The following is a 26829-nucleotide window of genomic DNA, read 5'->3' on the forward strand; positions in this document are numbered from 1 at the left end:
AAAAAATGCTATAACTGAGCTGGAATCACGGATGGATGCAGCAGCGGCAAGGATGTATGAGGCAGAACAGAGAATCAGCGATATAGAGGACAAACTTATGGAGAATAACGAAGCAGAAGAAAAGAGGGAGATTAAGGCCAAAGAGCTCAATTTAAGAACTAGAGAAATCAGTGACTCATGAAAAAGGAACAACATCAGAATCATAGGGGTCCCAGAAGAGGAAGAGAGAGAAATAGGGGTAGAAGGGTTATGTGAGCAAATCATAGCAGAAAACTTCCCTAACCTGGGCAAAGACACAGACATCAAAATCCAGGAAGCACAGAGCACCCCCATTAGATTCAACAAAAACCGACCATCAACAAGGCATATCATAGTCAAATTCACAAAATACTCAGGCAAGGAGAGAATATGAAAGCAGTAAGGGAAAAAAGTCCCTAACCTACAAGGGAAGACAGATCAGACCTATCCACAGAAACTTGGCAGGCCAGAAAGTAGTGGCGGGATATATTCAGTGTGTGAATCAGAAAAATACGCAGCCAAGAATTCTTTATCCAGGAAGGCTGTCATTTAAAATAGAAGGAGAGATAAAAAGTTTCCCAGACAAACAAAAATTAAAGGAGTTAATAAACCAGCCCTGCAAGAAATTTTAAGGGGGACTCTGTGAGGGGAGAAAAGATGAAAATATTAAATACATACATACATACATACCAAAAGCAACAAAGATTAAAAAGGACCAGAGAACACCACCAGAAACTCCAACTCTACAAGCAACATAACGGCAATAAATTCATATCTTTCAGTACTCACTCTAAACGTCAATGAACTCAATGCTCCAATCAAAAGACATAGGGTAACAACAGAATGGATAAGAAAACAAGATCCGTCTACATGTTGTTTACAAGAGACCCACTTTAGACCTACTGACATGTTCAGATTGAAAATTAGGGGATGGAGAACCATCTGTCATGCTAATAGTCAACAAAGAAGCCGGAGTAGCTTATATCAGAAAATCTAGACTTTAAAATAAAAGACTGTATCAAGAGATGCAGAAGGGCATTATATCATAATCAAGGGGTCTATCCACCAAGAAGACCTAACAATTGTAAACATTTATGTGCCAAATGTGAGAGCACCCAAATATATAAATCAGTTAATCACCAACATAAAGAAACTCATCAATACTAATACCATAATAGTAGGAGACTTCCACACCCCACTCACAGCAATGGACAGATCATCTAATCAAAAAATCAACAAGGAAAAATGTCTTTGACACACTGGACCACATGGACTTAACAGATATATTCAGATCATTTCATCTGAAAGCAGCAGAATATACATTCTTTTCCAGTACACATGGAACATTCTTGAGAATAGACCATATACTGGGACACAAATCAGCCCTAAGTAAGTACAAAAAGATCGAGATCATACCGTGCATATTTTCAGACCACAACGCTATGAAACTCGAAATCCACCACAAGAAAAAATTTGGAAAGGTAACAAATACTTGGAGACTGAAGAACATCCTACTAAGGAATGAATGGGCTAACCAAGCAGTTAAAGAGGAAATTAAAAAGTATATGGAAGCCAATGAAAATGATAACACCACAACCTAAAACCTCTGGGACGCAGCAAAGGTGGTCATAAGAGGAAAGTATATAGCACTCCAGGCCTTCCTAAAGAAGGAAGAAAGATCTCAGATACACAGCCTAACCCTACACCTTAAAGAGCTGGAAAAGGAACAGCAAATAAAACCCAAAAACAGCAGAAGACAGGAAATAATAAAGATTAGAGCAGAAATTAATGCTATCGAAACCAAAAATAAACAAAAAACCAAAAACCAGTAGAACAGATTGATGAAACCAGAAGCTTGTTCTTTGAAAGAATGAACAAAATTGATAAACCACTAGCTAGTGTGATCAAAAAGAAAAAGGAAAGGACCCAAATAAATAAAATCAAGAATGAAAGAGGAGGATCACAACCAACACAGCAGAAATACAAACAATAATAAGAGAATATTATGAGCAATTATATCCCAATAAAATGGGCAGTCTGGAAGAAATGGACAAATTCCTAGAAACATATACACTACCAAAACTGAAATAGGAAGAGGTAGAAAATTTGAACAGATCCATAACCAGTAAGGAAATCGAATTAGTAATCAAAAATCTCCCAAAAAACAAAAGTCTAGGGCCAAATGGCTTTCCAGGGGAATTCTACCAAACATTTAAGGAAGAGTTAACACCTGTTCTCTTAAAGCTGTTCCAAAAAATAGAAATGGAAGGAAAACTCCCAAACTCTTTCTATGAAGCCAGCATTACCTTGATTCCAAAACCAGACAGAGACCACACTAAAAAGGAGAACTATAGACCAATTTCCGTGATGAACATGGATGCAAAAATCCTCAACAAGCTATTAGCCAACTGGATCCAACAATACATTAAAAAAATTATTCACCACGACCAAGTGGGATTTGTACCTGGGATGCAGGGCTGCTTCAATATCTGCAAAACAATTAACGTGATTCATCACATCGATAAAAGAAAGGACAAAAACCATATGATCATCTCAATAAATGCAGACATAGCATTTGACAAAATACAGCATCCTTTCTTGATAAAAACCCTCAAGAAAGTAGGGACAGAAGGATCATTACCTCGAGATCATAAAAGCCATATATGAACAACCCAACGCTAATATCATCCTCAATGGGGAAAAACTGAGAGCTTTCCCCCTAAGGTCAGGAACAAGACAGGGATACCACTCTCGCCACTGTTATTCAACATAGTATTGCACATCTTAGCCTCTGCAATCAGACAACACAAAGAAATAAAAGGCATCTAAATCGGCCAGGAGGAGGTCAAACTTTCACTCTTTGCAGATGACATGACACTCTATATGGAAGACCCTAAAGATTCCACCAAAAAACTGCTAGAACTGATTCATGAATTCTGCAAAGTTGCAGGATATAAAATCAACGGACAGAAATCAGTTGCATTCCTATACACCAATAACGAAGCAACAGAAAGAGAAATCAAGGAATCGATCCCATTTACAATTGCACCAAAAACCATAAAATACCTAGGAATAAATCTAACCAAAGAGGTGAAAAACCTATACACTGAAAACTATAGACAGCTTATGAAAGAAATTGAAGAAGTCACAAAAAAATGGAAAAAAGATTCCATGCTCCAGGATAGGAAGAACAAATATTGTTAAAATGTCCTTACTATCCAAAGCAATCTATATATTCAATGCAATCCCTATCAAAATAACACGAGCATTCTTCACAGAGCTAGAACAAACATAATTTGTATGGAACCAGAAAAGACCCCAAATAGCCAAAGCCATCTTGAAAAAGAAAACCAAAGCAGGAGGCATCACAATCCCGGACTTCAAGCTATACTACAAAGCTGTAATCATCAAGACAGTATGGTAGTGGCACAAGAACAGACACTCACATCAATGGAACAGAATAGAGAACCCAGATATGGACCCACAAACGTATAGACAACTAATCCTTGACAAAGCAGGAAAGAATATCCAATGGAATAAAGACAGTCTCTTCAGCAAGTGATGCTGAGAAGTCTGGACAGCGACATGCAGAAGAATGAACCTGGACCACTTTCTTACACCATACACAAAAATATACTCAAAATAGATGAAAGACCTAAATGTAACACAGGATGCCATCAAAATCCTTGAGGAGAAAGCAGGCAAAAACCTTCTTGATCTTGGCCGCAGCAACTTCTTACTCCACATGTCTCCAGAGGCAAGGGAAACAAAAGCAAAAATGAACTACTGGGACCTCATCAAAATAAAAAGCCTCTGCACAGCGAAGGAAACAATCAGCAAAACTAGAAGGCAACCAACAGAATGGGAGAAGATATTTGCAAATGGCATATCAGATAAAGGATTAGTATCCAAAATCTATAAAGAACTGCTCAAACTCAACACCCAAAAAACAAATAATCCAGTGAAGAAATGGGCAAGAGACATGAATAGACACTTCTCCAAAGAAGACATCCAGATGGCCAACCAACACATGAAAAAATGCCCAAGTTCACTCATCATCAGGGAAACACAAGTCAAAACCACAATGAGATACCACCTTACACCTGTCAGAATGGCTAACATTCACAACTCAGGCAACGACAGATCTTGGCGAGGATGCAGATAAAGAGGATCTCTTTTGCATTGTTGGTGGGAATGCAAGCTGGTACAGCCACTCTGGAAAACAGTATGGAGATTCAGGAAAGTTGCAGGATATAAAACCAAAAATATAAAACTAAAAATATAAAAACTAAAAATAGAACTACCCTATGACCCAGCAATTGCACTACTAGGCATTTATCCAAGGGATACAGGTGTGCTGTTTTGAAGGGACACATGCTCCCCCATGTTTATAGCAGCACTACCAACAATAGCCAAAGTATGGAAAGAGCCCAAAAGTCCATCAATGGATGAATGGATAAAGAAGATGTGGGATATATACACAATGGAGTATTACTTGGCAATCAAAAAGAATGAAATCTTGCCATTTGCAACTACGTGGATGGAACTGGAGGGTATTATGCTAAGTGAAATTAGTCAGTCAGAGAAAGACAAATATCATATGACTTCACTCATATGAGGACTTTAAGATACAGAACAGATGAACATAAGGGAAGGGAAGCAAAAATAATATAAAAACAGGGAGGGGGACAAAACATAAGAGACTCTTAAATATGGAGAACAAACTGAGGGTTACTGGAGGGGTTGTGGGCAGAGGGGCGGGCTAAATGGGTAAGGGGTACTAAGGAATCTACTCCTGAAATCACTGTTGCACCATAGGCTAATTTGGATGTAAATTAAAAAAAATTTTTTTTAAATCCACATAGAAGAATAAAATAATCTTATAATGGTGAAAAAACTTCACATTACCAATTATGGGAGAAACCTGCACCCCATATCCCTCCTGTGCAATGCACTGAGTTTATGTTATCTGTGTAGTGTCCCCGGTAAACAATGTTTAATCTAAATCTAATCATAAGTAAACAAACACATCTAAATTGAAGGACACATTCAAAACAACTGGCCTAGATGCTTTGAAACTGTCAAAATCATGAAAGACCACCATCAAAACAAACAAAAAACTAAACAGACATAAACACCAACAAAGAAAAACACAATGAATAGGGAAAAAAGGTGTGGGATAGTGGGGAAGGCTAACGATTGTGTGAACCTTCACTGGATCTGGATCCCCAAACTAAAAATCTGTAAAGGGCACGATTGAGACATTTTTACAACCTCCATGGGAAAATATCCTTGTTCTTAAGGAATAGGTGGTAAAATGTTCAGAGGAGAAGTCTAAAAGATGTCCACAATTTGCACTTAAACAGTTAAAAAATGTGTATACACAGGGTCCTGGGAATCTGGCTGAGGGGTATACAGATGTTCAGTGTCCTATTTTTGAGTTTTTCTGTAGGTTTGTAAATTGTCAAAAAAAAACCCAGTTGAATAAAAATGTCAACTCACATTGAACCTGCTTTACTACCTTATGGTGCTCATGATTCTCAGGATAAGTAGACCCCCACCTGCAGCACAAGGGAGGTGCTGGGAAGGGAAGGGAAGGTGCAGCACAAGGGAACTTGCCTTGTCTAAGAGTTTTCTTGCCAAGAATTGGCTCAGGAATGTGCTTGTTTCTGAATTTGGACCAATGAAACAAGAAGAGTGGTTTGCCACAGGTTTCCTTCCTTTCTCTGCTTCCAGGAGCAAGTTTCTGTTTCCTTCTATTACACCTGTACATGTGTATGAGGCCTGGGACTTTTGCAACCATCTCACTGCCAGTCTGATGTAGAAGCTACCGAAAGGAACAGGGATGACAAAAGTCTCAGGGATAAATCAATGTTGGCAAGATTATGGTTCCTTTGGTCTTCCAATTTGGGGAATCAATTGATTTAAGCCAGTTGAAATATTGCAGCAAAACATATTATCTGATACGAGCCACATCACTCATAATGTGACTGTACTATCTCCATTCCAAACTGCAACTGACAGCAGAGTTTTCATGAGGAAGGAACTACCTTTATTTAGCAAAATATTTTGATTGATTGGTCCTGCAGGGAGAAAGGTGAGACTGTGAGGTCAGGGAGATGAAACCTAGCCTGAGCAGTCAAATAGAAGGAGGCATTAGTCAGGGTTCTCCTGAGAAACAAAACCAACAGGGTGTGTGTGTGTGTGTGTGTGTGTGTGTGTGTGTGTCTATATCTCTATCTCTACCCTCTATATCTCTATCTGTAGACAGAGAGATTTATTTAAGGATTTGACTCACACGATTGTAGAGGTGTGGTAAGTTTAACATAGGGTGGGCTGGCAGGCTACAGACTTAGTGACTCAGGGAAAGGTTGCAGTTCAAATCCAAAGGTATCTACTGGCAGAATTCCTTCTTTCTTAGGGGCAGTCACTCTTTGTTTTATTAAGGCCTTCAATCAATTGAAAGAGGACCATCTACATTAAGGAGGGTAATTTGCTTTACTCAAAGTCCACTATTTAAATGTTACATTTATCCAAAAAACTACCTTCACAGAAACATCCTGAATAATGTTTGACTAAATATCTGAGCACCATGGCCCAGCCAATTTGACGTATAAAATTAATCACTACAATGGATAAACTGCTCAGCATGAGAAATGAACACGCTGGGATTTGCCTTGGGAGAGATGTTGGGCAGGAGAAAAGGAGAAAAGGAGAGAGATAGACTAGCCAACCAGAGGCTTTTCCAACTTTAACTTTTTACATTGTGCCTCCTTACATGCATGCCCATGTGTACAAAACTGAAAAAAAGCTACTCTTCATCTTCTCTGCTGTCTCTTCTCTTCTCTTCTCTTCTCTTCTCTTCTCTTCTCTTCTCTTCTCTTCTCTTCTCTTCTCTTCTCTTCTCTTCTTCTCTCTCTCTTCTCTTCTTTCTCTTCTCTTCCATTCCATCCCATCCCATCCCATCCCATCCCATCCCATTCTATTCCATTCCATCCTATACCTCATTTTTGAAAATGTTCATCTTGACCCACTAAATGAATTTAATTGGCACAAAGCTTCAGTTTGCAAACAATAAACATACAATTTACACATACTTGTGTGTGTGTGTGTGTGTGTGTGTGTGTACATGTGCATTTGTGTAGTAAATCAAGGAAGAGGCTAACAGGTCAGAAAATACGTCAGACCTTAAAATGATCCCTAAACTAAGAGAGTTGATAGTGATTATATAAGCAGCCCTGCCTCCTTTTCCCCCAGTGCTGCTTACATCCCCAAAGTTCACAGAAATCTTGGGGAGGGCTTTGGTGTGGAATTAGGAATCTGAGCATCTATCTGTATGCAAGGTGAACAGAGCTATGCCTTAAAAAAAACCCTAAATACATTCTGGGGATCTCTTCCAGGGGACATGGAGGCCCAGCTCATTACCTGTGTTACAGAGGCTATTCTCTCTACCTGTAGGCCTCCATGACACCTTAGCCAGTTCCAGTGGTGCTAAGCCATTTATGTTTTCTACCACAGAAACTGTATTTACCTACCCTAGTAGGACTTTTGGTTAGAGATTATATCTTAGGTACAATTTTTATGTCCTGTATCAATTAGCAATACCTACACAGACTAGTAACTCAATTATGTGTTTTTCCTTATTTTATGCATATAAAAATTATTACTAGTAAACATAATAACACTGACTTGCCATGCATGAGTGGCTGAATAAAAAACTTGGTATTTCCTAAACACTTGCCCATATTTTAGACATATCAAATATAACTTACAGGTGTACTTAAGACACATAATAACATTAGACAAATTACAAAAGAATCAACATCAATGCCTAAGAGACTATGCGCATTCCTGCTAAACGTATTACAAATCATTGGCTCCAAATCAGCAATGAAAGGTGAAGCAGGGTCCGTAGACCCTACCGAGTTCAGCAACAGAATTTACTGGCCACACTAATGCCAGCTTAAAGGGCCCTGAGGATGATCAATAATGTTAATCCTCATGACCGCATCTACCTCACAACTTGGTCTCTGATCAAGCTTTAAGAGTTCAGAGGAGTCTGGAGCTGCAGCAAGGCTACTCTTTAGACGCTGGAACTGACCTGAGTCTTTGGTACAGTCTGACAGCTCTTATGCACTGGATATCACAGTAGCTCATGACACAAACTTGCAGTGCCTTGCAAACCTCTCCAGCGTAACGGATTACAATATATTCACGTAAAGTGTAGCTAAGTCTAATGTTGCTGATGTCATCATTGCCTCATAAAGCTGAGTTTCTCTCTCTCCAACACACACACACACACACACACACACACACGAATTTCGATTGTGTAAAAGTTGTTCCTGTGTAAGGAAAATATAATTTATTTCAGAGATAGATAATCACTCAAGTGTATGAGCTATGTGGGCGTTCATTGGTGAATTCAGACTAAACAGGAAGTGATGTAAATTATACTTATTACACTGCTGGGAGAGAAATATATTAAATCCAGACAGCACTCAAACAAAGTACAAGGAACTCATTGTGTTGAAGGAAACCAGGCAACTTTGGTGGGAAGACAATGTACTATATGGTATGAAAACCATCAATGGCCATCTGGGACTAAAATAATTGTTTAGGGAGCATGATTTTGTTCTAGCACTGAAATATGTTTTCTTCTTTGATAAAGCCCCAGGGTATTCTGATCCTAAGCACATTGCCATTTTTGTACTTTTAACCATTTCGTGCTGTTGTTATATTGGACAGAGTAAGAAACAGCTACACCAACGGTATTTAGATTAGAAATCTTAGCTGTGATGAAACACCCAGAGTAAAGGAGAGGATTGAGAAAGTTACAGGATTATCTAGCCCCCATATAATTCCCCCTATTGTTGAAGTATCCAGGAATCACTCAGCAAAAGAAATATTAACAAATAAATTACCTTGAGAGTAAAACAATAGCATGTGATCTATTCCTTGAGGTTTGTTCCATTGGTCTATCTTTACGATAAAGCCTCCTGGGATGAACTGAAAAACAAACAAAAAACATCGCTAAAGGGCTGGTTTGGCTGTTTGCGTGGCCTAGCGAGCACTCTCAGAAAATCAGGCCAGAGACATATAAAATTAATTTCCAACTTACATTTTGTTACAAAGTCATATCCAAAATGAAGTAATTGAATGAATTAAGTTCAGCCTTACAATTTGCTACCATGCTTCACCCAGAGTAGAACAAGACGGACTTCCTTAATTTATTGGCCTCTGCCTTAACCGAGTATTTCTAAGATGGCATAACGAAAATCTTCACAGATAATTTAGTAAAAATGTACTTATGGTTTATTGCCTCAGTTTTCAAAAAAAATACCTTGCTATCTTTTAGTGAGTGATTTCCTTCATAAATTGGGGGTTGTGATCACCACACCAATACCAACAAAGCTCTGACTGGGAGAGAAAATCACTCCCCCCTGGGAGGGACCCCCTTCATAGTGCTCGAAACAGCCAGGTTTGGGAAAGTCAGAGCCACAGTGCACTGAGGCTCCCAGCTGAAGAGGAAGAAGCGTGTTTGGATGGGGATGGCTGGAATGTGCACCCCCGTGGCTCTCTCCACAGTGTCTTTGAGTGGAACAGAGTGATTCTGCAGAACACCACGTTCATTTGGAAGTGGATTTCTGTCTGTAATAAAGCAAGCCTCAAACGATTTTAGTCTCTCATTTTTATGAGTGATTCAACTACCCTATGATTTGCTGAGTATGAGACGAAGGGCAGTATTGTTGGGTTTATATCGGCGCGAACATACATAATCAAAGTATTTGTTGAATGTTTTTGATATTCACTGCTCTTAACTCTCTCTCCCACCTTAGCCCCTGATCCCCACCTTCCATCCTTTCTCCAGTCTCTTAGCCCACAACCCCCTAGTGGCTAAGGACACCAGTTCTGGAACCAGACTGACTGGGAAAATTGCCTAAACTCAGCGCCACTCTTTTTTATCTATAAAAATTAGGATAATAACAGGACCTAACTCAGAATTTTTGTAATGAATTAAAAGGAACAGATATAATGCTTAGAATACTGCCTGGCATCTATGAAGTACTCAATTATTATTTGAATTACCACCTATCATCTATCACCATTCTATATAATTATCAGTAGCATTCACTACCATTCTCGTCATAGAGTGGATTTACCTAGTAGATCTTCAACTGAAGGACATTACGCTGGAGGATAAATAGATTTTTCAAGTGCTTAATTTAGCAATTATTCAAAAGACATTCTCCTCATTACTGGTCTTATTTTCAAAAACCTCATAATCCAGTTTTCTTAAAAACGTACAGAAATAAACTTGCTGGCACGTGCCAGGTGGATCCTTCTATACTTAAGTGATACACAAAACCTGAAAAAAAGAATTCAATTATAGAGTCCATTCTAGGCTTGGAAAGATGCATTTTTTTCCATATCATTTCATATTCCTGGACCACTTTTTAATTTTATATTCGGTAAAATATTGTTAGGAAACCTTCTTTGGGTGCCGGTTGTTATGAGATAAAAACCCTGTTCATTTTTTAGTATCAAGTATATCTCGTTCTGTGTTTCAAATCACTGTACACAAGTGGTAAAACTTTTCATAACAAAGGTTTAATTAGAATGGTTAATAACCATGATTTCCAAAGTGTCTGAGTCACCCTTAGTAATAATTAGGGAGTTTTGTTCCATACAAAATGCTTTATTTAACCTTCATGCCTTCATTCAGATAATTATACAAATGCATACAGTTAAAGGTTTAAACTCTATTTCGGTTCACAGCTCAATTCATAGGAAAGTTGAATACAGAAAAGCAATGCACCAACAGAATATGTCTGAGACACCATTAAAAACGATAACACTTGTTCATTTAAATCTCTGAGAATAGACTGGAATAATCATCCTCTGAGAGAGGCTCATTAGGAGGGTCTCCCTTTACATTATCATAGGGCAAAAAAAAAAAATCACCATTTTACAGTAAAAGGAAAAAAGCTCTGAGTATATTTACAATACATACACTATACATAAATACAAGAACAACACTTACATAATATTAATAAACTTATAACAGGGGTTGCCTAAACACTACAGAGTATATAAATGCAGAGGAAACTATTGGGAAATTAGATCTTTAGATAAGCTGGAGAAATAAATTCATTTGCAATTAAAACTGAACAGAAAACCAAATGAAGATTTAAGAAATTAACACATTTGCTTGCCAGCATCATTGGGGGGTTTTATCCTTTAATGCGTAGGACCTCCTGTGGGCATTGTAACTCTCTGGGGTCAGGGACCCGAGAGTCTTTTGTAAAATTACATCTGTAAAGTGAGTCAGACGCAGCACATCTATTCAATTTGCTGTTCAGAGGCTTCAAGCCTAGAATAACTGTTTTGTAAACCAAAGGATGTTTTTGTGTTTTTACACAGATGGATCTTGTGATCCAGTCATCATGTATAATGAGCTAAGTGTCAAGGAAAAGGAAAAAGATGCCTGCTTGATTTGGCCAAAGATGATATTTTTCTTTATTCCCATATATTTTTCAAATACGAGTGAGAGATTTATTTAAAAGAATATGACGTTTGAACTGACCCCCACACACCAAGAGCAATGTCTAGACTACTACTAATTATAACTAAGTCATTTTAAGTGGCAGGTGGGTATCTTAAAGGTGGTCTGTTCTCATCGTTTTACAACACAGAAAGTTCTGAGTACATTCTTCAATGGACAAACATGAATTTGCTGGTTTCTCTTTTTTAAAATGAGCATGTTATGATACACATAATTGCATTATGATGCAGGATGACATAATACGTAAGACGATGTTTTCAAGCTGGTTTTGTAAGTAGTTATCTCACATCCACAGAGAGTTGGTTTGCCATGGGATGCAACGTGTCCCACATAGACATGGACAAAACAATACAACTACCATTCTGCGAGGGGTCGGGGGCGGGGGGATGGTGATTTTTTTAAATGAATTTTTAAACACAACAAATTGTGGACAGACAAGTTGATAGGAAAGAGCCTTGAATATAGGCACCAGTGCCCCAGTTCAACAATACCCATCCAACATGATGAAGCCTGAGGAACAAAATATATATTGCAGTCTGGGTGTAATTAAAAAACTCTGCCATAGGAAAACTAGAAACACAAGTAGGGAGAAAGCATTTTCTATAAGGTTTTACACTGTATCTTTGGAGCACGAAATTAGCAAGGGGAAGATGTTGGTGTGTCCCTAAAATGTCTTACTTTTTGATTACCTGAGCACTTTTACTAGAATGTGACCCAAATTCTACCCTCCTATGCACCCTCATTTTTCACCAAAAATGAATCTCTGTGAACGTCTTGGTAGGCCTGCTTTGGTAAAAGCAAGATATAATTCACAGAGTCTGGTTCTTGCTTTGCACAAAGGGCAGACTCTATTGTCCCAAACATCTAAAATTTCTAGAGATGAAACCCAGAAAGAAAGAAAAAAAAAAAAAAAGTACTGATGTGACTATTACCACTATTCATCTCTTTTCAACTCACTTAAAGTTGTGGTTTTGTTGTTGAGAAATTGTTGCTTGTGAAACCCAATTAACGGAGAAGAGAGCCCCTTCCCGCAGTGGCTTGTGCACACAGAACACTTGCTTTCAGCACGGAAGGGAATTTGTTTATACAGGTTTTATCTCTTCCCTCAGCCAAGTAACAGGGAGAAAGATCATAATTCAGGGGATTCATTTTCAGAAAAAAGAAACACCATGAGAAATGACATTCTCTTAATGTTTTCTAAGCCCATTAGTGCTTCCATGGATCAATACTGTCAAAGACCTTGTTCTACACAGAAAAGGGGTGGCGGTTGATTTCTCTGATGTTGGACAGCTTCTCACATAAAATTCAATTAAACTAACAATACCATAAACAAATTATTCATAAGATTATTTAAAACATTCCAAGGTGGTACTTTCAGGTGAGAAATCTGAAAAGGAACTATTCGTTCTCTCTCCTTGCTTGTCATCTGAATGTTTGTGATTGCCGCCCCGTTAACAACTGCCAAGAGTGGGCTGATATTCACGAGTTCTATGGAGGTGTACATTTCAAAAGCAATTTAAGCAGATTCTAGAAGGTCTACAGGCGGAAAGGCTTTTACTATACCTACAAATAAATACATAGACTTGAGAAAACCCACTCTGGCTAAAATGCTACCAAGTGGGGGAGAGTTTTCAGGATTTGGGATCTCTAGGCCAAACATTTCAGAGGAAAGTGACAAATTCAGGGAGACAGCTGATCATTGCTGTTTGTTTATAATGATCCTTAATGCAGGACTTCCCAGGAGAAGCCTGATTTCAGGTATTGGGTACCACTGTCATATCATGTGCTATATCTTACTTGGAAAATAGGACTACCCAGCCATAAAACTACTTCAGAGTTAGAAACATGAAAACTTGGCTGTAGGGAAGCCACCTGCAGTGTGGTGCAGTTGGAAGAACACGGCCTTCAGACTAGAGATAGGTAGCTTCACATTCCCACTCTGCTGTTCGCTATTTCCGTGTTTGCAAATGACTCAGCCACTTTCTGTGCCCCATTTGCCCAACTATAAAATGTAGACCTGTTTACGGAATAGAGGCAACGTGTCCAAAAATTGCCTAGTAGGATGCTTGGTGGATAGTAAGGGTTTAGTAAAGGACAGCTATTGTTTCCACGGTTTGCTGAATTTTTGACCTTTCAACTTCATTCAGTACTTTGAGACAACTTGTAGGAAACAGCCCAGTTAGAAGATTTGACTTCAGTGAGATTTCAGAACCCAGCAGCTTTCCTTGGACACTTAACTGGTTCTTTTACACCCTATCCTGGCACATTTCCTTCTCCTTTTTGTTCTTTCTGTAACTTAGAGAAGGAAATAGTGAATGGTTTTCTAGGCCTGTGGTCTGGTTCTGGAGAAATATGTAGACCACTGTCCATCGTGGTAGCCTTCACTGTCTAAAGCCTGAGTGTTTAATCACAGTTATATTTTTTAAAATTGCTCCTACCAAATGTTTGGCTCTGAAAGAGTATAATTTTGCTGATAGCCCTCAATAGCTTGTTTGGGTGGATTTGTGCTCTGAGATGGTAAGGCTGGAGAATTTCCAGGGCTCTTGTCTATTCGTATAATCTCATTGTATATTTCTATTCATGACTCAACTTCTAGCAGTAAAATAATTACAGGAAAAAGTAGGCAAGTTCTGAATGTAAATCTGGTAATTTCCAGGACTAACTGCAAACCTTGGTCAAAGCTAGGCTTACTGTCAGCAGTCTTCAGTAGACTTTTTTAGAGAGAAATGATTGTGTCGATATTCATTCCAAAATGGTTCTTGTAGGATAACAGAAAATACTAGGGAAAAAGAAAATGAAGAAATGTAAAGATGAATTTGTGCATTTGATATTAGTCGACAAAATAAAGTAAAACAAACAAGTATCTCCAGTGTTTTGCTCTACATAATTTGACTTTTGTTAACTGAGCAAAACCTTTTGAGCTACACACAGTGCTTTGCAAGTTTGGGGCGAATCAGTGAAGTTTTTACCTTAAGATTATAATTGCCATATTCCAGAGTGTATGTTGAAGATAACCTTAATGTTCAGATTTGCATTCTTACATTCTGTAAGATTAAATTAATAAGTAACTAGCGTAAAACAAGATTGGGTATGTTTAAAAATCACAAAAGAATTTTCGTGGGTGTTAGAACCTGTTCAATTTACGATGTGCATATATTTATTCTGTGTGTGTGTGTGTGTGTGTGTGTGTGTGCATGTGTTTCCCAAATGTGGAGGAAAGACCCGGTCTAATGAAGAATTATTGCTGTGTAAAAGCATAGGAATATCTCATTGGTCATAATGTCTATTGACAGGCACTTTCAGCTTTTAATTCATTTCTGAAAATGGGCATTAGCTTATTCCTGTTGCCAGTACAGATTCGTTGAACATGTGGCCATATCCATAGCACTTCATCTTGTCAACATGTAGCTACTCTTAAAAGTATTCATTCCCTCTGGAATTAAACAAGAATCAACCAACACCTTATAGTTGTTTTGCTTTTTTACTTTTTGTTTGGTATCAAAAACTAGTTCACTGAGGAGGAAGATAATTGAGAAAAGAGAATAATTGCTAGATGCTTCTCTTTAGCACAAGTAAAATCCTATGCGGCTATTTTCTCCTCTTCAGGCAAAGACATTTTGAATTTGGAATCAGTTGTCTGCAACTTAAAATGACTTCACTGTGTTTTAAACCGTCCTGGCTAAATTGAGACAAGTGACCACTCCATTTGGTCAGAGCACAAAGAATGTGCTCTGACACAGTGGAACACAGTTCCCATGGCAATATTGCTAATTGTACGATATACAAGGCATATCTGAACAAGTTTCTTTTTTTTTATTGTGATGAAAACTAGAAGCTCTTTTTTCCCAACATACTTCATCAAACTATTTACAACCTCTGTAAAATTTGTGAGTTTGAAAATACTTTTCACTATCACATACGTTTACGAATACAGCAAAATATTTTCACTCTATTTTTTTTTAAAGATGCAGTATCCTCCTATGTCATTTTCTTACGAAAATCTGAATTTCTATTGCAACTGCACAGTATTCAGCATATTTAAAGTACCAATGGACATGGGTCGCTAAACAGACATTACTCTATAATGAAACTGTGAAAATATAGCATTTTTAATTTTTATGTACACTTCTTAACTATAAAATGCAGGCAAAGTCATACATAGCATTATAAGCTGATTCCCTAATAAGGTAAATAACTTACATTTCTAGACAGCATGGATTATTACAAATTCATTCTTTTAAAAAAGTTCTTTGTTGATATTTACGAGCCCACTGGCTGCTGCATATACAGGTGTGTATGTGGTGGGGGTGCCTGTACAGGTAAGTGGAAGGCAGTGTGGGGGTAAGTAGAAATGTAATATGGAAGACGTGACTTACCAAACCCCTTTTCAGAACAAAAGCATATTGAATGGAAAGATTTTTGAATGAGATGCACTACCTCAGAAAAACTGAAGGAAGAGATTTGGTCAACGAAGTTACAGAATACATAGAACCTCCTAGATTTACAGGCGTGAGTACAGAGCAAAATCTGAGACGGGACTATGCGGTATGAGTATTAAGGCTTCCTGGGCCCAAAAGGACGCATGAGAGTTCTCTCTCATTCAGTCCCTTACATGAAGACTATAGCTCAGTGTATTATGGGTGCTGGTGTTCTTAACACTGCTTAAATTCTGTCAATCCTCGCTATAAATGTTAAGACACCTTTCTAACAACATCATGGCTACATTTCTTAGCAGTCATAACCACATAACAAAGGCGTAGGAATACATTTGAAGGCCTCACCTCACCAGATTTATTCATTTGCAGCTTTGGTAAGTATAAATAAATAAAGTACAGAATAAGGAATACTGCATCTTTATCCATATACATGTTATTCTAATGAACTGATTTCAAAGTGCAGAATTAGATTTACGTTTAAAACAGAAATGGCAAAGTCTGAAGTTTTAAAAAAAGTTGTATAAAAATGAACACCATCTTTGTATAAGCTGTTCCAAATTTCAACCAGAGTGAGAATGGCCTTTCTCATCCCCTAGTACTGGCATTTGTAAACACTGTAGCATTTTGTAAGGTTTTCTCCCCACCTCACAATTTCCCCTCCTATTTTCCACTTAAAGTGAATAAAAAGTGCTCTTTTTAAAAATGCAGTTTGTGTTATTGTCAACTGCTTTTGCAAATCAATGTCCTATAGTGTTTTGTCGAAGTAATGCCAGGCAGTAGTACATTCTTTATGGGAAAGCCATTAGGGATTTTCGTCTACATGTCTTAATACAACTTAAGACAAGTTATCAAGCAGGCTTCTCAGAGTCCACACATAATTGACAGGATGGGGCTGGAGGTGGATAGGGAAGCGTGAATCTTTTTCCTAACAACTTATGATCAGAATATGGGGAGGGCATCTATTAAAACCTCCGAGTAACTTGTAACTCTTTCAAATAATGTTAAGTCTCTTGAGCTCCCATCTCTACACCACAAAGAGATAGTCAAGTCTACTACAGCTCCTCAAGCCACTCCAGCTGTCGGTGTAGTTCTCAAACACGCACATGTGTCCAACTGCAAACTGAACAGCTCCAAATTTAAAACCAAAGAATGCTTCTAGTTAGGCAACTGACAAATCCTTTGGATTCTGCCCCTTGTCTGTTGCTCATCGTCTACTACTGTGCTTTTTAAAAGAGGCTAGAATGGATATAGATGAAATGGAGGAGGCTTTTCCATGCCTGAAGATATTCCTACTTAAAAATCCAATTCCTTCTCTCCCAAATCACTTTCCTTTCCATGGGGAAACACTGGTAGGAAACTCACCAGGAAGAATTTGCTTTGTCCCGGGAAGAGCCCCAAGTAAGTTTCCGTCCTGAGGGGGAGATCAGCAACTCACTCACTGCTTGTGCTCGGATCTCTCTTTAGAAGTATCGATTATGTCGAAAGGGGGAAATGTCATAATGCTGACAGGTTTTATCAGTTAACTTACCATCTCCATCTCAGTCTGGCTTCTACTTTCAGAGGGTGGAGAAAAAGCTCACTTCCCTGAACCTTTCCGATGTGATCAGAGAGGAGCAGCTCATTTAGTTCTGTGCTAAATTTAAGTCAAGCTGTCACTCAGGAAGCTCCCACTGCCTGTCAGTTCTACAAATTCTAAAAACCATTTCTACTTGTAACACTCTCAAGACATCTCTCCGCAGAGAAAAGATTGCCCCTCTTATGAGAGTAGGCAGAGTGAAATCAAGTCTACACTGCGCCTGGACGATTCACCTACTAACAGCCAACCAGGTTCTAGGACCGGCAGTGAGGACATCACAGGCCATGCTGGCCACTCTCTGTGTTCTTTGCCACTGACCAGTAACCAACGCCGCTGTGTAGCAAGAAACCTTTTTCTATCCAAAATGGTCACAAGCAATGAGAAGTAGGAATTGTATACAGTACAGATAAAAAAAAAAACAAAAAACAAAAAAAACTTTCCAGTTGGTAAAAAAAAAAAAAAAAAAAGAAAAAAAAGAACGAAAGAGGAGAAAAAAAAAAAAAAAACCAAAAAAACAACCACCAAAAAACCCAGTGCTTGGTGGGTAGTCAGATTGTGTAGCAAAAGGAGCTGTGTATCAACAGAATCGCAGCCCTTGTTCGAAGGAAATTGCCTGATGAATTTTTCAGACCTGGCAGAAAATGCAGAGCACGTATTTTTGAAGACAGAATTTGACCTGAAAATCATTATGCTGTTGCTTGAACATTTAAAACAAATTCCTTTTAATACCATCCAACACGAATTGTCCTTGTTTCAATGTTTATAGTTCTTGCTTCATCATTAAAGTTTCTCTGAGTAAGAAGAGGATCCCAAAAAGGATAGTTCTACAACCGGAAATTATTTCAGAATGTTCAAACATTTAAACATGAGCTAGGAATATTGTGAGGTTAATTTGTGCAATTCCCCAAATCAAGTGTTGGTGATTAAAATATATTGCAAAGGCCTATGCTGGCAACCTTTTATATCTAAGCTATAAAAAATCTTAACAACAACAACAACAACAACAATAACAAAAAAACTTCACCAAGCCCCTTAGCCACATAAAGCTGAAAAAAAAAAAAAAACAACCCAGCTTTTAGTGGAGAAACAAAATACGGTAATTTTTCTGAAAGAATGCTTGTTGGTGATGTATTGCTTTGTTTCCTGTGTACTTCGCTAGCTGCAAGAAAGGCTCGTGAGTTTAGGGGGCTGACGGGATGATCATCTCCTTCCTCTCACCCTCAGCACAGGATGAGTGGGTTCAACATCCCTGTAGATGCCAGCGCAGAACCCCTGGGTTCCGATACAGTTTAGAAAATGAAGTCTATATAGAAGAACCTATTGGAGAGTCACTTGGCCTTGGCTCTCCAAGTGAGGAAACTAGCACCATGTCAGGCTTTCCTCGGGGAGCGCTCCCTTTCCACTGACTCGGTTCCAAGGAGAACTGACCCATTAACCCAAGGGTTAACTCCCTGCTATGCCTCCTTGGCCTTTCTCGTCACCAAATAACTGTTTTCAAACAAGAAAAGGGGAGCATAATCTTTAATTGTGGTACTCAACCAAGCAGGACAACAAACAGCAGAAAGATTACCTCAGGGCTCTAAATGTAACCAAGACATCTAAAATGCTAGGGTGTTTTTTACAATCCCTTTAGTAAGTATGAAAATTGGTAACGTGAGTCCTCAGTGAAGTTATTGTAGGAAAGTCCTTTTATTCATTATTGCTTTTCTCCTCAAGAGGCGCATTATTCCATCTCTGCTTTGTCTGATTTTTCATGTTCACTGACTTTGCCCGAGCAGCCCCACCTCTTACCTTGGTGCCAGTGTGTCTAAGAAAGTTTGTTGTTTTTTTTCCCCCCCTGATTCCTTGTAATCAAATACTAGGGGCAGGAAGAGATGATGCCTAGGTGACAGAACACTGCAATTTGAAGTGGGGCAGTAGTTTTTTAGACAGGCTCTTCCTATTCAACTACAGAACACCTCTGTGCCAGTCCATGCCAGGGCAGACACCGAGACTAGGCTCCAACTGAAATGTCGCTGCCCCTCTGCTCGAACAGATGAACAAAACAGAATCAAAACAAAACAAAAACAATCAACGACAAACAAATGAGAGATTCAATGTTGGTTTTCTTCAGGGCATGGCAGAATGACAAGTTGCGGGTGATATCTAGTTGCCGTCATCACTATTGCAAAGGGCTGCCTGAGCGCCCCTTTATTTTCAGGTAATGGAACCTCTCCAACAGGCTTCTTCTTCTCTACTTTCATGCTGCTTGCTGGTAACAGATTGGATGTGTGTTCTATCTTACTGAGACAGTAACTAAAATTTCAGTAAAAAGAGGGTAAGGGGTGGGATGATGGGAGAAGAATCCAAATTTAAAAGGTCTTGCGCTAGCCATCAATTTGTGGTAGACGACCTTTACGGTATCGATAACAAAACGTCTGACAGCTCAGAAAACGTACAAGCTACAAACATCTTGAAATGGCAGAGTACACAGCACGGGAAACAATGCCTGTCTCTTCAGCATTTGTGTCACGGATCTCCCAGGCCAGCGAGAAGACGTTTCTGGTGTAGTCGTGATGGGGGTTACCTTCAGACCGAAAGGAGAAGTGTTACTTCTTTTTCCTGCTCTGGTTTCAGACATCGTGGGATGGTGATGCCCTTTTGTGTTAACACTGTGAAGGGGATTCAGCCCTGCTGAATTGGGTGCCGCTAAGAGATCCAGCTCTTACGCTCAGCTGGACGGGTAGCATTCCTCACACCAGCATGTGCCTCCGGCGGTGCAGTGCCAAATGATCTGACCGGGAAAAGCTGCGATCACAGTCCGCGCACTTGAATGGCTTCACTCCCGTGTGTTTGCGGTAATGCCTTGTCAGTTCGTCCGAGCGCGCGAACTTCCAGGTGCAGCCTTCCCAGGTGCACTTGTAGGGTTTCTCTCCTGGAAGAAAAAGGGACACACGCTTTGGTGCTCCATCACTTTTCCATAACAACCAAGCCAGCACTAGGGGTGGGGCAACTGCGGCTCTCAGGGGACTTTCCATCTGGTAACCTTTCTGTCCGGAAACCTTACCATCCTGCCAGCGGGTCTGGGGTCAGCCAGGTGGGGGTTTCAATCCCGTCTCTCCTGTTGGGACATCTGGCAGACTTAGTTAACGCTTGCACCCTCAATTACCGGGGAGTTACTTTCCGGTCAAAATACGTAAAGGCGTAAACTGATCACTACTGGATATCATCTCGACTGGGTGACTAAAGAGGCATTTTAGGTCTCTACTTAGGGTTGATTGGGCTCTAATGCTGGGACTCACAAAGAATTATAAAGGGTAATTAGTTAGGTTTTGTTTCAATACTCCTCCCAAAATGTATACCACTTGGATGGTTTAAAGCTGTTTCAGGACACAATGTCCATTTATCAGTCACTGAGAATATGCACAGAGTCTCATTAAAAGGTAAAGCACTCCACCACTCCCCAGAAATTAGGTATGAAGTACCTATCGTTCATAAACCATCTACTTTTTGCTTGTCTACTGGAAAGGAATCCTAGATAGCTAAGAGTGTAAAGTTTAAATACCCTTTTCAGTGATTTAATTACAGCGAGCCCTGAGGAATCATCAAGTTGGTTTTAGTGTTGAAACTCATGGTGAAAAGCAGTCTGAAGAAGTATGTAATTTGACCAGGTCCTTCAGTCAACTTGTAAGAACAGTAAAATATGCAAAGGCTTTGCTGGGAAAAGATACACTACCCATTGTCCACGAACTCCCAGGGGGAGAGAGACAATGGTTGACCCAGGTGTGTTTTTTCCTGGCTCTCACTCAGAATGGATGCCCTGTCCCCATGCAACCCCACAAAAAGTGATCTCTCCTTCTGTTCCTTCCATCCAATAGTCAACAGAATTCCTGGCCACACACAGTCTTTGGTGAAAAGGACCTACGACAGGGAAGGGAGTTTTTGGCTGATTCCTATGCAAAGTGAGTATTACTAACCCCACCTTACAGATGAGAAAACTGAGGCTTAATGCAGTAAAGTAACTTGCCCAATGTCGGAAAAAAAGAAGCATTTGGTTCCAAATCCAGCCCTTTTCACTATGTTACAGTGGAATGTAGAATTCTTTTCCCATGTAAACTTTGTCACATCCTCAAAGTTGGTTCTACTTTCTCAGGAACTCCCAAATTATTCATTTCTTACTTCTATTATATCATCTATCACAGGTATCATAAAGATTTTATTTAGGTGCCTTTTCCTCAACCAGTTTCTGAATACGTGGAGGTCAAGGACCAGACCGCTACCATTTCGGTATCCTTGGGGTAAAGGATAGAATAAATATCAGACAAGTTCTTGAATGAATCAACAAAACTGCCACACACACACACACACACACACACAGACACACACAGACACACAGACACACACACACAGAACTATGAGGCTCTGTACACGAGAGTACAAGGAACACCTACATGGGAGAACTAGCCTGAACTGGACCCAACATTTTTCACTCAACCCTGAAACAAATGCTATCCCTATGGGCCCTTTCAGGATCAGGAGATCCTTTCAGAAGTGAGTGAACGGCACAGACCCATTAAATCTAGAAATGCTGATGCTCTAATTGTGGGCCACAGAAAGCTCCAGGTTGTTCTGAAAGAACTCCTTTCAAGTAGAAGCCTACTGAGTGGATTAACCCAAAACCTTACCCTCTGACACATTCTGGATGTCCTACAGAGAGAAAAATCTTCATTTGCAGGTGTCTATTGACCAAAGTTGAACAGAAATTAAAATAATAATAAAAATCAGCAAAACCCCTAAGTGGAAAAGATTGAGTGTCTCCTCCATAGTATATCACTGGCAACTGTTAACATGCTTTTATTTACATGCCATCCCTAGACGTTTGTGACATTTATATCACGAGCATGGGTGATAAGGAGCTGAGCTTGATATAAATCATGTCTTCAAAAACTCATCCATCTTTGGGGCACTGCGCTCAGCTAGCGGACTCAGTCACCAAGGGGCATTTCTTAGCTCTCTCCTGTGTCACCAGGAACCAGCCACAGAGAGTGTAAAGTTATGAAGGAAAGAAGACAGCGTTTTCTAAATTGAAGGATGGATGGAGAAGGGTCATGTGTGTCCGACTCCCCTTGCTGTTCCAGATGGAGTGAGGGGAAGAGGGCCCACAGCTGGGATGAGCCTGGAAAATAAGCAGAGGCAAGGAGGACACAGGGCCTTCTAATTTCATCTCAGGAGGGATGTTAGAGGTTTGGATGGCCTGCCTTGGGGACACTTTCTTGTCTCAGGTGCTCTCTGGACTTCCTTGCACCTCCAAAGTAGGCACTTCATATTCTCTAATTTCTTCCTCACAGTTATAATACTTTCATTTTACTTTCATTTTGGCTGTTGAATTATGCCATTTACGTCCTTTACACTTGAAAATCTATAGCAGAGGGTGGTAAACTGTGGTTCCCCGGCTAAATCCGGTCTTTGGCCTGTATTTTGTGCCAACTTTGAGCTTACAATGGTTTTTACACTTGTACGTGGTTGAAAAAAATCAAGAGCACTATTTCATGGCACATGAAAATTACATGCAATTCAAATTTTAGTATCCATAAATAAGTTTTTATTGGAACACAAATCATGTTCATTTGTCTACATATTGGTTATGGCTGTCTTCCAGTGATGGCAGAATTGAGCACTGCAAGAGAGAATAATGTAATAAAGCATCTAGGCCTGAAATGCTTAGAATATTTACTATCTGGCCCTTTACACAAAGTCCACTGATCCTTGATGTTAGGAAGGCACCTGAACTTTGCGTAGGCTTCTTGATTACATTAAATTACTGACTTGGGGTATATAATACACACTGTTAATTTGGGATGGGTGGGTGAGGGACTATTTTGGCTATAGAATAATCACTTACTCTCTGTTAAGGACCCCAACTAAAATTCTAACAGCACACTCAGTAATAAACACGTGATATTTCACACCACATACTCTGAGAGTTCTGGATTGAGTGACTCTCTGAAAAGGCTCACCCAATCCAATCTGAGTTTTACAAATATCTTTAGGGTCTTTTCTGCTCATTAAAAAATGAGGAGGGTCTTCCTATGAGAGTCAGGATGGGGTAGGGTCAGGCATGTCTCTGTAAACTTTACAGAGATTCTACAGTGTAGAACAGTGATTCTACATGATGATGGAGGCTCCTCTCCAATCCCTTTCACTACAGTCGTCTTACAAGGCCATTGTGAACCATGATGAGTTTCTATGACTAGCTACTGAGTCTGGGGGAGAGAACACTGATAGGGAAGGATCGGAAAGTAGCTTAGCTGTTTGGCATCGTTCCTGACATGGCTATTTTAGGGGGTGGGGCCTAAAATAACTGGGGAAGGCAGTAACTGGTAGCAAGGATTTCTGTGAGCCCACAGACTTGGAGCAGGAAAACTCTGTGCAAAATCTGAGAAGTATTCTGTGAGGTGGAATCAGAGCACAATCAGTGATCATGAAAGACAAGGCTGGGTGAAATGGGTGCAGTGAGCCAAAAGGCACAAATGTCCAGTTATAGAAAAAATATGTCATGGGGATGTAATGGAACAGCAGGTGACTGTAGTTAGAATACTGTATTATATATTTCAAAGTTGCTAAGAGAGTAGATCTTAATGAAAAGTTCTTGTCAGGCAAAAAAACCATCTGTATCTCTGTGTTGATAGATGTTAACTACACTTACCGTAGTGATACCTTCACAACATATACAAATATCGAATCATGTTGTACACCTGAAACTGGTTTAATATTGTATGCCAATTATATCTCAAAAAGAAAAAGGAAGTCAAGGAAAAGGTCTCAAAAATACAAGAGGCAGACATGTCCCTACTCTTGAATAAAACCAATGAAAATGATAAAAGTTTTTAAGTTATTAAGGGCTAGGTGATGAATGAAGGCATATAACGAAGAATGCAAACCTTCGCTACTCGGCAGTGGGGAGGGAGAAAGTGTATCAGAAAATAGTAAACTTAATTGTCTGAGCAATAAGTGAGTTTTTTCTTGAAAATTTCTTATAAAAAGGTATATTTTCTTTTTAATATCCATGAAAACTTAAGCATAATATTCTTTGCCCCTATTGCCTCATTAATAAAATTAGAGTTTGAGTATTTTCTCTCCATGCTTAAAAAAAAAAAACAGAAGGGAAAAAGAAAACAATAAAAAGGAAAAAAAAATAGAGGCTGAGCTATACGGGGTGAGAAGAGGAGATGGATGTTCTGATCAGGCAGAGAGCTGGCTTCTGCTCTTCACTCCAGAGACCTAGGTTTTCATAAGAGACTTTTAAGTACAGAGAACAAACTGAGGGTTGATGCGGGGGTGGGGGGAGGGGAAAATGGGTGATGGGCACTGAGGAGGGCATTTGTTGGAATAAGCACTGGGTGTTGTATGCAAGCGATGAATCACGGGAATCTACCCCCAAAACCAAGAGCACATTGTATACACTGTATGTTAGCTAACTTGACAATAAATTATATTTAAACCCGTAAGAACAAAACTCATATATATTAGCAAAAGAGAGAGGGAGGGAGAGAGGGAGAGAGAGAGACCTAGGTTTTGATTATACCTGCCCAGGGCCTAGCATTTTGTTAAAAACAAAATCAATAAATGTTCTTTTTGGACTAGTCAGTTCCAGAAGTGGATACAAGAACAATTTTAGTGGCCACTGCATTGTATTAAACTCTGTATTTTATTTTATGCTTGTGCTTTAAAGCAATTTAAAGGATACAATCTTGTAAGCAAATTAGGGTAACAGAAACTTCATGATGTGAGGAAAAGCTTATTAAAATGATAAATACGTTTGTAAGATATATTGTAGTATGCAGACATGAGCCCTGAAAGGATATAATGAACAGACAGAATCTTTCTTCCATCCTGTCTTCTTTCCTCCAAAATCTTGCTGGAAAGTAGAAAACTAAATTTACTAAGAAGTTAGTGGTAGGCACAGAATAGGGAGTGTATGTCCCATGACAATTTTCCTATGGAAAGCGTTGGCTTGGACAATGAAAGGAGTCAGGCATCTCCCTGGGTCTATGCTTCTATTGTACACAGCTGCTGTGCATCAGGAGGATGATGGGGAGAGTAAACACGATTTCCAGTAATTTCTTCAGGAATCGTGAACTGTCCTTACACTCATTTGAATTAGATTTCTGCAAATGTGTTATTCAAAACTGTTTTCTCTAGAAATAAGCTAAAAAGAAAAACAGCATGCCCACCTTCTTCCTTCTTTTGTCTAACTCACAAGTACACTTTGAATCCCTAGTGGCAAAATCTTTGAAAGAATAGTTAATATTTTTCAAAAAAAAAAAAAAAACCTGTAAGTTTTGATTCCACCATCAGATCACCTGTGATTTTTGTTTCTTCTCCTCATCCCACGAAATAATGAAATGACAGAAAATGACATGGTACACGTCATTACCAATAAGTCATAGTTTAGATGATTTTTCTTTGCTAAGTTGAGACATTAAGCGACTAATGTTTAAGAAAAACCGAAGGACATGAACTAGGTAATTAATTGGTAGCTTAATCCCATGCCATACCTTGGGGAGTTTACTAACTTTCAGGTCTTCAGTTCTGAAGCGTGAAGTTCTCCATGTCCCATGACAAATCCAAGCCATTTCCACACTTTGTATTTGAAAAAAAAGAATGCGGCTATTTCTGAGCACAATCCGTCCTCCTCTGTTGTTTAAAAAACCTGGACTAAACTATGAAAACCTCTGAAAAAGGAAAATGTTAACCAAAACGAATAGCAAAAAAGCTTCTATTTTTTAAAGTGGAACAGTCCTATAAAGAGTAAACAGAGAGAGAAAAAAAAAAAGAACAAGGAAGGGGGTTTGTTAAGTTTTGTTATGAAACACTTTTTAACTCCGCTTTCAGAGTTCAAGCTAAATACAATTTTATATGCGTGTGTGTGCGTGTGTGTGTGTATTCACAGGCGTTATTTAAACAGAAGTCTAATTAAGTGTCCAGAGAAAATGAAAACTCACGTCAGGGTTTTCTTCTTGAAACAGTCAACAAACTGATTTATTATGAGAACCCCTGTCTCTTTCAATTTTGGTTAAAGAAAAGGATTAAGAGTCACTAAATGCACTTCCATGACATTTACCCAGCAGAAGCATAATAAAGTCTAAAGAAAACACCAGGTCTTGAATGGATTCCCAAAACCCACGAAACAAAAATAACTTTTTCAGGTACCTCCCATCTTCCCATCTGAAATGCTGAAAGGTAAATGTGTACTG

At 39.1% G+C, this 26829-nt stretch overlaps 1 protein-coding gene across 26 annotated transcripts in view; it reads right to left on the bottom strand.

Moving 5' to 3' along the window:
* Positions 1 to 10604: 10604 nt before the first annotated feature.
* The window catches only part of KLF12 (Kruppel like factor 12), a 442425-nt gene continuing 426200 nt past the window's right edge, over positions 10605 to 26829 (bottom strand). For all 26 annotated transcript variants that reach the window (XM_023252228.2, XM_045054344.1, XM_023252233.2 and 23 more), the window contains one exon: positions 10605 to 20507. In XM_023252228.2, coding sequence (XP_023107996.1) covers positions 20326 to 20507 — 182 coding nt within the window. In that variant the 3' untranslated portion in view covers positions 10605 to 20325. The remainder of the gene's footprint in view (positions 20508 to 26829) is intronic.

The sequence above is a fragment of the Felis catus genome, chromosome A1 (assembly GCF_018350175.1).
Source record: "Felis catus isolate Fca126 chromosome A1, F.catus_Fca126_mat1.0, whole genome shotgun sequence".
Taxonomy (NCBI): domain Eukaryota; kingdom Metazoa; phylum Chordata; class Mammalia; order Carnivora; family Felidae; genus Felis; species Felis catus.